Source organism: Zingiber officinale, chromosome 8B (assembly GCF_018446385.1).
Source record: "Zingiber officinale cultivar Zhangliang chromosome 8B, Zo_v1.1, whole genome shotgun sequence".
In the NCBI taxonomy this organism is placed as follows: Eukaryota; Viridiplantae; Streptophyta; class Magnoliopsida; order Zingiberales; family Zingiberaceae; genus Zingiber; species Zingiber officinale.
The window spans coordinates 6,972,876-6,984,097 of record NC_056001.1 but is presented as its reverse complement, the minus strand read 5'-3'; the positions used below and the strand labels follow the sequence as shown (position 1 = coordinate 6,984,097).

The 11,222-nt window shown below is 39.9% G+C and overlaps 2 protein-coding genes across 3 annotated transcripts; both read right to left on the bottom strand.

Annotated features, from left to right (window-relative positions):
* Nucleotides 1-2,803, bottom strand: LOC122014914. Of its 2 annotated transcripts, XM_042571434.1 has the most exons (8): nucleotides 2,660-2,803; nucleotides 2,143-2,425; nucleotides 2,000-2,040; nucleotides 1,756-1,862; nucleotides 1,228-1,548; nucleotides 967-1,161; nucleotides 667-811; nucleotides 1-568 (listed from the first exon to the last, which is right to left on the bottom strand). In XM_042571434.1, exons 1-8 carry the CDS (start codon nucleotides 2,745-2,747, stop codon nucleotides 510-512), a joined length of 1,239 nt encoding a protein of 412 aa, XP_042427368.1. In that variant the 5' UTR covers nucleotides 2,748-2,803; the 3' UTR covers nucleotides 1-509. The 2 variants fall into 2 exon arrangements, with proteins under 2 accessions (XP_042427368.1, XP_042427367.1); XM_042571433.1 differs by having other exon boundaries at nucleotides 1-811.
* Nucleotides 2,804-4,476: 1,673 nt separating this feature from the next.
* LOC122014915 (acyl-CoA-binding domain-containing protein 3-like) lies at nucleotides 4,477-9,545 on the bottom strand. Its single transcript, XM_042571435.1, has 5 exons — nucleotides 8,688-9,545; nucleotides 6,398-6,503; nucleotides 6,224-6,327; nucleotides 6,046-6,113; nucleotides 4,477-4,825 (listed from the first exon to the last, which is right to left on the bottom strand). Exons 1-5 carry the CDS (start codon nucleotides 9,365-9,367, stop codon nucleotides 4,770-4,772), a joined length of 1,014 nt encoding a protein of 337 aa, XP_042427369.1. The 5' UTR covers nucleotides 9,368-9,545; the 3' UTR covers nucleotides 4,477-4,769.
* Nucleotides 9,546-11,222: the final 1,677 nt, after the last annotated feature.

Sequence of the window (11,222 nt, the reverse complement as noted above, 5' to 3'; positions counted from 1 at the left end):
TTGAATATATCCCAAAAACTCTTACTATTGTAACTATCATTGCATTACCCATAGATGTCGCTACAAATATCACAACTTTTTAACATATTTACCAAATATCTGATTTAATTAGACTTGAGCATCACTGCACCATATTACTAGCCCACGTCACGAAGTGCAGCGAAACACACAAATCTAACTAAATTGGAGTGCCAAGCACTGAACACAGGGCTCTTCCTTCTTTTACCAATGCAAAAGAAAACCAGATCATCAGGACGAGTTCGCTTCCTATATGCTTCGCCAAGTATATAGACAGAGGTGTCGGAAATGTCATCCTAGTGGATAAATTTGTCATCGAGAGTGCTTGTAAACCGCAGCTAGGCCGCCCTCGAAAGAACAAGATAAGTGGATATGTCATCCTATTGGATAAATTTGTCACCAAGAGAGTGTCTATCACGAGAGCCACTCATAACAGGGTCCCCAATTGTCGGTTCTTGTGAGGCTTTACATTTGCAGATGATGAGGAAGCATTAGCAATAAGCTGACGATGTTGACGAAGGAAAGTTGGGTGATAAGATTCGCCTTGCATCTGTACAGAAAGGGGAGGAGAGAGAATTGAAGTCCGAGCACTTTGGACAAGAGAAGCAGAAGAGTCGTGTGGCCGCTCATTCGGTGGCACACCGATACCTGCAGGGGGTCGGTAGTTAGCATAATGAGCCTGCCATAGCAGTTGCAGCTGATACTGCTGTTGAAGCTGTATATTGCTGATGGCGCTATCCATCTGGGGTCTATAGAATTGATTTCCCATAAAATGTGGTGCCTGTAGTTGCACCTGTATACACAAAAAGAAAAGAAAAAGCAATTTGAGTTCCAGGAAGCCTCAACCGGAATTCCAAACAGAGTATGAAAAGCTTATTGATTAATGATCCAGTCACAGAGGAAGAAGGAATGTTAAATGTCTTCATAGAAAAATGATTATTTGTCTACCTGTTGAGTCGCCACAGGAAGTAGCTTTTCTGAATAAGGTAGGGCATATGGATAACTATGGAAAGGAAAAGGCATAAGGGAATGTTGAGGAACATGGGTATGCAAATTGGGAGAATGAAGCTGCCCAGTAAACTTCGCTCCGTCTGCAGTATGGACACTATCACCTCCGGATGACAACGAAAGAAAGTCACAGACCTGGAAAAGAAAGATGAAATCTATTAGGGACATGTGAAATCAAAAACAATGACAACAAGAAATTACCGGTTTTTGCTTGGCATCCAGTAAACCAGAATATTGCTGGGCTTGCATCTGTCTACTATAACATAAAATTCCATTTCTTCCTTCGTGCTTATTCCTCTCCACTAGAGAAATAGCAGCAGAAGCCATTCCACTCGATCCACTTTGTGACCCAGCTCTCTCATTGTTTGCTAGTGCACATGATTTTCTCTCCCCCTGCTTAGATTCATCACACACTGAGGAAAGTCTGCATTGTCTCTCTTTATCCTGATAGCTTTTGATATTATGTCCGATGAATACATGGATGGCGCACTTCTTCCATGTTGGGATTGCACCAAGAGGAACCTACAAGAAGCAACACAACATAACTACTACTAGAAACAATTGTAGGCTTATACAATCCGAAAGTAAAAAAAATTATTTGGTGGGACCAAAGTAAGAACACTACAAAAAGTTACAAGCAACATGAACAAGAAGTAATTATTTGGAGGAAGTTTCACACACAGATGAATCTATAAATAAATGGTCTTTCTATTTTTCATGCATTATTACCTTCTCAGTTGGAAGATCAATTACTTTGGAAGAAAGTCCAGTGATATTATTCCGAGGACGAGACCAAACTGTAGAACTGCTTGATTTCTGGATTTGTGATGGAGTTCCTGCTAAGTGCATTAGGAAGTAATTATTAATTGAATTATTGATTAGGTTAATTAAAACTAAACTATCTAAATTATTCATATTATAATGTTTTGGGGAATCAATTCATTTCCTATGTGAGGCACCAACTTTACATTACCTTCATTGTTACACTCAACTTGCTCAGCTGGTTGTATCACTCTTTCATGAAAATGAAGAAGAAAAAAAAGTGAACAGAATATAATAATATGTTGTTAACCAAACAATGTTGAAAAGACCACAGCTCAGATGGAAAAAACCAACCTATTTCCAGTACAGCAACGATGCAGCACTCCTGGACGTCTGGAAATACTCATACAAGTTATGGAAGGAGCATTCTCTGGGTGTTCAGTTTCAATCAAAGTTAGTTCTGGAGTTCTATTCAAATTAGAATCAGCAGTTTTTTTCTGGCAAACTGCCGTAGACTGCTCAGAAGGAGCATGCACTTCAATTTTTTCATCTTCTAATGGCTTCACCAAGCAAGAAGAGGTATTCTTACTTTCATCAGCCAGGGCTTGTTGCAAAAGATTTTTATCCACTTTCGAACCTGTTAAATCAGATAAAATGCATAAATTTCAAAAACTGAAAAAAAAGGACAGCCCGGTGCACGAAGCTCCCGCCATGCGGGGTCCCGGGGAAGGATTCATTGTACGCAGCCTTACTCTGCTTTTTGCAAGAGGCTGGTCACAAAGCAACAACTTTACCATTGCGCCAAGGCTCCCCTTCAAATTCCAAAAACTGAAAATGAAAAAAAAAACAAAGTATATATAAAAGAATTCACCTTCTGAGCAACTAGCCAAGTAAATTTGGTGATTGTCCAATGCTTTTCTATCTTCCTTATCTGCAGTTTGTGCACCTATAGGTAGCATTTTGGATAATTCACACAAAGCCTCGATAACAACCTCTTCATCCTTTGTAAATGCTTCGAACACCTACTCAAAACAGCAAATGAGGATAAGATATACACCACCAGTTGTAAAAGCTTCAACAAAAAAATCCCATTGTGTACTTTAAGATTAGCATTTTTGTTTTTCTTGTTCACTATGCTGATTATGTGATATGTGATTTATGATTTGAGTAATGACTTACTCAACGTGAGTTTCACCCTTAATTGTGGCAATGTCATTTACAAAGCTAACATGTTTGAAAACACACAAAAGAAGGGAAAAAAAATCAATTGAAATTCAGTAGCTTACACCATAATGATCAAAAGGGAATTTATATACCTGCGAGTCCAGCAGGCTACGGATTAGACCAAACACATGAAGTCATTAAGATTTTTACTTTAATTTTAAATTTATATAATTTTGTTTGCGTATGCGTACTTGATTTTCAATTTCAAAATTAATGATAAATTATAGATTTTTATTGTAATTCATATTCTATATTCAGACCTCTAGTTATATTTGATCTAACATAACTTTTGACCCTATACACCAAATCTCGTTCATAATAGCTGAGTCTCGAACTTTAGATCACTGATTGTTTCGCTTGTGGAATTACTAATAAACCTTGGAATTATTTTTAGTGTGAATAGAAAAAAGGATAATAATGTAAATTCATTTTAGGCTTCACCAAAGTTAGTTAGTAAAGGGGGGAGATTTTTAATAAAATAGTAAGATAATATTTTTTAAAAAAAAAAATACATCATCAATTATTGTTCCTTAAATTATAATGATCGAAATAAAAAAAAAAAAAATTGATGATGCAATGTGATTCTAAGATGTGTATTCATGTTCCTTCAACATTTACTAATAAAAGAATATATAATTATTTTTAAATTGCCAATTTTAAATTTAACTAGTTAGTTTAATAATCCTTAAAATTTAAAATATTATTTTTTAAGGGGCCCTTTTAGTCTTGATTTTTAGTTAAAATTTATTCAAATATAATTCATTTATACTAGACAAAGCAATTATTAATATATATATTTTTAATTAGGATGATTAACATTGTGCTTTAATATGAGATTTCTGATCATTATTGAGGTAGATTCATTTCTAACTTAATTGCCCCTTTTTATCAATGCAAGGAGGAATATTTAGGTTGCATTTAGGACATAATTAAATTAGTCATTACGGGATGGATATATAGAAATAGACAAAGGTCAATTTCTAATAAAACCGGTAGAAATATTGTCTCATTTGATAGGATGTTCGATTTTTTAATTTAACTCTCTACAAATAGTTATGGGATCGATGTAGGACACCAGGAGTCAACGTATAATCATTTTAGAGAAAAAAAGAGTAGAAAAAAGAAAAACACATTTAGGTCATATGTATTTTCTAATTTAGTGAACGATTTCCATAAAATGCGACTGCACTGCACCTAAAAAGAGAGGTATAAATATTGATAACAATGGGATTTTTAGGTGAAATATAACTCTGATTAAGTGACCTGTCCAAAAGCTTTTAGAAATCATTTTTCACCATAAGACCATCATTTCCTTTAAAAGTTAAACATGGTGACTAGAACAATTTTAGAATGATTCCTCGAGAAACTCAAGTTCCCCATTGAACTTTTTCTTTTGTTAGTGTTAAGAAACTACTCGAAATACAACTGTGCCGAATCTTATTTGTCGAGCAAGAGTCAGTGGAGTAGATTTCAACAGGCATCCTTCATTAATCTTTTCTGATAAGCACAATTGAAAGTTTGAGCACTGTAAACGAACAATCTTTACGGAAGCTGCCCTTGTTCCACTGGCAGATGTTTACTAGATATATACAATATATACAACCTCAAGTACTTAACAAGCACTAAAAGACAATCCAATCCACCAGTTATGACGAATAATAATCCTGTGCACCACCAGCAAGCTACTATACATTGAACCAATTTGAAACTCGAGCATTAATTCCTCAGAGACATGCTCGGCCAAGCTTGTAATAAATTCAGAATGCCACTCTAGTAGGTGAGATCAGGGTGAAAAGCAACATATTTGCCAACCCTGTATGATACACCAATTAGAAAAAATAATGAAAAGAAAAAAGTAGCATTTGCTAAACTAAGTGGTGAATGAATGGAGAAACCAAGTGTTGATGCTCAATCGTGACAATGTAAATCATACGCAAATTTTGAAGTGGAAAAGGCCCAAAATCACTTTTGAATGGAAAGGACTCATCTTAACCCACTTCAGTGCAAAATTGTGTTAATTTTCTACAACATCTAATTCATGCATTCCTCTCCATTTGGTTGGTGCAGTGAGTGTCTTAAAAAATATGGCCATGAATGATAAAACAATATAACTATGAGATGAACACATGCAAAATCAAGATTCCAGTAAACATATTTGTCATTATCTAGATCCTCACCCATATGTAAGAGAAATTCTCCATTTATTCAAATTCCAGGTTGTATCCAAGAGGAATAATGGTAATATATCTTTTCACTTTGCAATTCCATTTCTTTCATAGCTAAACTCACAAATTAGCTGAGATATAGAAGATGATGGGGGGTGGAATGGGAGAGAAGGAACCTGTGCAATAGTTTGCAGAAGCATACAGGAGAATGTTGAATGTTCTTATATCATTGCTTTATGATTTTACAACTAGCAAAGTAACGTTCCATTGTATTATTTAGTAACACAAGATTTTCATATGTTATAACATAAATTAAGTATATGCTTATGCACAGTATAATATCACAAAAATAACACAGGTAACATATGGCAAGCTGTTTGTTACACCTAAAATCAGGTATACAGATATGACAGATAACATACAGCATCTGGATTGTTACATCTAAAATCAGGTATAGAGCTATAACACAGGCAACATACAGCAAGCTGTTTGTTACACCTAAAATCAGGTACACAGCCTGCATTCAACTCCTTTCTAACATCATAGTTAGTTTCCTTCATAGAAAGTGCCACCGTTCATCTAATGAGCTACTTACGTTGAGGTGTTGGGAACCTAAATCCCATTAGCTAATGGCTAGACTTTCAGATTCTTCAGTGCACGTAGAATTAATCAAATGAGCTATAGAAACATTTCTCTCATGCTGATTAACAACTCATATAGGTCCTTATTAAAACCATTGGAAAGACAGAATTTGAACCTGAGACCTTATTAACAACTTATATAGGTCCTTATCAAAACTTGAATCTTCAACCTACAAAAACATCTATAATATTTATACTCCAGGAATTAATGTCAAGAACATACTCACCTTGTTTTAAAAGTTGGGAACCTGCCTCTAGATTTTCAGTGACAGCTGCAGATGACGAATTTTCTACACTGCAAATCATGACATTATTCAACTGATGCTACGGTGCAAACAAAGAAGCTGATAAGAAATATCTCTAAATCCAACTGACAGACTATAGGGCAATGATTAAGGATATTACATTTCAGTTCCAGATTTAGATTGAGAGGACTTTGGCTCAACATGACCTATTTTCAAGACATCTGCTGCAGGAGGATCATTGGCATCATGACCTTTGTCTTCCACCTACATTATGAACTCATAGTACATTAGCTCACCTCAAAAGTTAATAAAAAAAAGTTTGTGTCTGAATTACTTTGGACGTCTCCACCATCCATTCAGGAATACTTTCAGTAAGAAGATTGATATAGTGTTCCATAGCAGCTTCTGGATTCATATTTCCTAGTTGCTGCCATGAATACCTAGTACAATAGAGAGCATACTTCATCACATGCATAAAATTCTGAACTAAAAAATAAGGCATATCTGAACTTCAATCTCCTGTTATTCTGCTAAACAAAAAATGATGATATATACAATATTAAAGACAGTAATGCATAATTAATGAAACATGCCAAAAATATGCTTGCAGTGAAATAGAGAGCAGAATCAGATATCTGATTGAGAACAGTGGTTTTCTTGAGGGAAAAAAGGTGGCTTCCCAGCACATTGACAGTGGATCAACGAAGCACTAGAATTTGCTCAAATGACAAAAATATTCACTATGACCAAAAGAATAATTTCCATGCAGCAGCATGAATTTCTACTTTATCATCAATTTGAACTCTTGGCTAAACACAGTTCCTGTTCAGATCAAGATGGAGAAATACACTTGAACAAAAAATAAATTTGACAAATCTTGATGCCCAGATATCCACCTATCAGCATTCGCATAGATGTAACAATTGCAGCTCCCAGTTTTCAGAAGGACGACAATTAACTAGCCTAACAGTGCGTGCATTTGGGAATGGTGATGATGCCCCCTATCTGCTCAAACAGAGAAGATTTCCTAGAGGTGGTCTCTGTATAGGGATGAATTTCATTTGTACTGAAGGAATTCTCAGGAAGCTAATCCTCCAAAGATATCTATCTTGTGGCTAGCTCAGCTCCTCTGCCTCTCTAAGGGGGCGTTTGGTTTGCGTTTTCTACGCTGTTTTCTGTTTTCATTTTCAGAGAAAATGGAAAACGCGTTTGGTTTGCGTTTTCCACGATCATTTTTAAGAAAATGAGAGAGCATTTTCTAAGAAAACGAAAAACGCGGAAAAGTCATTTTCTAAAAAATGAAAAACACGCGTTTTTCAGAAAATGAAAATAAAAATGGGGCAAACCAAACGCACCCTAAGTGTTTATTCTTTTTCTGCAAAAGGTCATACGCTACGTGTCAAAGTTTATTCCGGTGGCAAAAAGGCGAAGCACTCGCCCCCATGCCTCCACCAGCCCGCCTCAGGACCATGGAGTAGGTAAATCACAGTGACTAAGGAGATAAGTGGATAGGGGTGAGTTATACAGGATGCAGAGATTTATGCCCCAATTTATGCCCCGCCAGTCCCGAGGTTTGACTCCTCGACCTCAAGTGGTAAATCTTCATCCACTTACCACCTCAGCTATACCCTTGGGGGCGTGTAACTACTTATGCTTTTAGTAGCAAAAGATGATTACGCTCATCCCAGGCTCGCCCCTAGTTTCTATAACAGGAGGTAAATCATAAAGTTAACTTATAGTCAACCGCCAAGTTGGTTAGGAGGTGAGAGGAGTATTTTTTTCCCGAAGACATGCGCCAGCCGGGAATTGATCCGTTTGGGCATCCCGTGGAGACGTGTAAGTGTTTATTCCGGGTGGCATGGTGGCAAAAGATGATAATGCTCACCCAGACGCCTCCTCACAATCCGTCCGCAGACAATGAGAAAAGAGGTAAATCATGAATGACTATTAATCTGAACAGTGACCAGTACATGAGAAAGGATAGTAACCTAGCTACTAGCTAGGAATTGATCTCCAAACCTCGTGGCAACCACAATCCATGTACTAGCCATCTGTCGGTCACTAAGGGGCGTGTAAGTGTTTATTCCTTGGGCAAAAGGCGATAACGCTCGCCCCCAGCGCCCCCGCCTTACCTTGCCCAAGGCCATCACGAGGGAGGTTAATCACGGTAACCGGAGAAACTAGTGCACAGTGGGAAGAGGGACATGGGGACTAGAGATTTACGCCCTGACTACCCCGCGATTCGAACCCACGATCTCATTAGGCAATCTCCTACGCAATAACCACTCCGGATAACCCCGTGGGACGTGTAAGTGTTTATTCCTATACCTACAGTTGGTGGTGGTCAGCTCCTGGTTCTAACATTACAAAAATAAAATACGATTAAAGCCTAACGCTAATACATTGATTACCGAAGCAGCAGAAAAAAAACAACATTTCGTGCTATAGACAAATTCAGCAAGAGTAATGCATCTAATGCCTACTTGCCACAAAGTTCGCAAAGGACTCACAAGATCCAAATCGAAAACAAAATTCCAGATCAGTCAGCAATGGCACTAAAACGAATTATATCACGCGAAGAAATCAACGAGGGAGCGAGAGTAACGACAAGTATCCCACAGTACCATTTGGCGCGAGCAGACATCATCAAAATCAGGGGTTGTGGCTCATTGCACGGCCCTTCGGTCGCAACCTTATGCAGTCCGTACAACTGCATTTGCACTTCATTACTCAGTTTCGACACTGCCTCTCCACCTACCTCGCTGCCGACGAACTCGCTCGCGGTTCGAAATAATTTCTCCGTATCGCTTCTCTCGATCCCTTCCCATTCATCCTCCCCTTGAAGCAACGATTTCCAATTACCCTCGTCAACATGCCCCGCCTCTTCCTTGTTTCCAACCAGTTCGCCGCCCAGTTCCGCGACTTGCTCCGCCCGTTTTGCTTCACCCGGCTCCGCTAAATCATCCTCAATTCTTCCATTCCCGACTACCCCGTCAAAAAACTCTTCATTCTTGCGGTCGAATCCAACAACAACCCCGTCCTTTTCCAATCCATTCGCATCCGATCGTTCCTCCTCGACCTCAACGGCCTCGGCATCCGTGCAATTGGATTCACCAAGGGCAACGACCGACGACTTCCCCTCCACCTCCTCCGCCTGGATCGGATTCAAGGCCCTCGGCCGGGGCTCAAAATCCTCCGCCGCGGCAGATGCCGCCTCTGGCCTGTCGGCGGAGAAGCTCCCAAAGAGGAAGGCGAGCAGGACGGAGATCAGCGCAGTAAGTAGAAATTCCTCCAAGAAATCCATTGTTAGCTCCTCCCAGTTCTCCACGGCAAAAGTGGCAAAAGGTGGAGAGAGAGAGAGAGAGAGAGAGAGAGAAGAGAGACAGAGAGGAAACGTGGAGAACGAAGGGCGCCAAAGGGTATCTTCCCGGCTTACGTGCGAGCAGTTACCGCGCTGGCTTTTCTTTAATTTGGGATTCTTAACGCCGCTTAGCTGATGATGATCTGTAACTGCGATATCTTTAGAAGTCGCGCTGGACAAGATTGAATCGATCGTGGCCGTTTGCGTCTGGCTCTTAACGCGTACAGACGGAGCCACCGGCTACATTATTGTCGGTTTCGCGCCGTGGCATTATTGGCGGCTCGAAGCCGCCGGCTCCGTCAGGCAGGGTAAAGCGTTTGCTGAGAGCGACAACTACAAGGCAGCGTCTAAAATCTGGTATATTCGTTCGGTGCATTAGACAATTATCAGCATTGCGAGGTGGTGGAAGGGATTCCAATTTCCGTTTGTTTGCTTTTAAAAAATATAATTTCTTAGCATTTTGATGGCTGCTAATTAATGGGAAGTTGGTGGGGATGGGGACCGATGGAGCAACGACTTGAGAGGAGAGGAGAGGAGAGGAGAATTGTTCGTTTGGTTGCTTGGATGAGGATGAGAGGAAATGACGAGGCAAAAGATAGACTGACAGGGAACGTCTTGGGAGGAGAATTGTTAGTTTGGTTGCTTGGAGGAATGTGTGGGTAGAGATATGCTTGAGTAAGGCAAGGGGGGGAGGAATACTTAGAGTCTCACTTTTTAACGCATGGTATAAATTTGGAATATAATCAGAAAGTGGGCCCACTTTTTACCAATTTTTTTAAGGAACGAATTTGGCAAATTTTCTCCTATTGCTTTGCTCCTTTTTTTAAGCAACCTTTTGGATTTTAATATTGCTAGGGAAATAAGTGGAGGAAGAAGAAAAGCGAATGGATTAAAAATTGGATCAATAGCTAATTAAAATTGTGTCATTATTTTAAGTAATAGAAATTGAATAAAATATGGAAGGATGGTAAAATTAATATGAAATCTGAATATTATATTTAATACGGTGATGACGAGGGGTCTCGTTCCGTTGTCACGATGAAGGTCAATGGAAGTCAAAATTAAGACGGTCAATGAATGAATGGTCTTGGCCGGTCGGGCGGGGCATATTCTGATCGTGGGTTGAGCACCGACTCACCATCTCCGACACGAAGTAATCAAACCGACACTCAAGGGACGCGTAGATGCCGAGTGGCCATCCCGCTCGGCCCAGCAACAGGCGACACAGATCGAGCGGCTCTCCCGCTCGACGCGATGGTGGACTTCCGACAGAGTGGTCATCCCGCTCGACCCAGCAACGAGCGACATGGGCCGAGCGGCTCTCCTACTCGGCGCGACAGTGAGCTTCCGGCCGAGCGGTCATTCCGCTCGACCCAACAACAGATGACGCTCGGGTAAGGCACTTTCGGCCAAGTGGCTATCCTGCTCGGTGTGACAGGAGACGCAAGGATATCAGAATCTTGGCCGAGTGGCTATTCCGTTCGGCCAAGCAACAGACATAGCGGGATATTCTTCGACATCCTTTTGGGAGTTAGTATCGCTGACAGACGGCATGGTCAGACAAAGAATCGTACGACGGAAGCTTCCACTGTCACTTCAGAGATATACTTGACCCATTAAGATATTGTGGCAGGGACACTTTACTGACATATCTTTCTAGGGAAAACGTGTCCGCTTTAATAAACGTGCACACATGCTACAGGAGCCCTATATAAAGAGGGGGTCTAAGCATCGGCGGAGGTATGTTTCTCTCATGATTTCTACGGTTGCGCTACAGTACGTTTCACTTCTTGCTTTG

Coding starts and splice junctions, on each gene's coding strand:
- LOC122014915 (XM_042571435.1), bottom strand. CDS start 9,367: ATGGATTTCTTGGAGGAATTTCTACTTACTGCGCTGATCTCCGTCCTG. Junction 6,504..8,687: donor ATGTCTGCTCGCGCCAAATG/GTACTGTGGGAT, acceptor CTATTGTACTAG/GTATTCATGGCAGCAACTAG. Junction 4,826..6,045: donor TTCCCAACTTTTAAAACAAG/GTGAGTATGTTC, acceptor TGTATCATACAG/GGTTGGCAAATATGTTGCTT.
- LOC122014914 (XM_042571433.1), bottom strand. CDS start 2,747: ATGCTACCTATAGGTGCACAAACTGCAGATAAGGAAGATAGAAAAGCA. Junction 1,549..1,755: donor TTGATCTTCCAACTGAGAAG/GTAATAATGCAT, acceptor TGCTTCTTGTAG/GTTCCTCTTGGTGCAATCCC. Junction 812..966: donor TTCCTGTGGCGACTCAACAG/GTAGACAAATAA, acceptor TTGTGTATACAG/GTGCAACTACAGGCACCACA.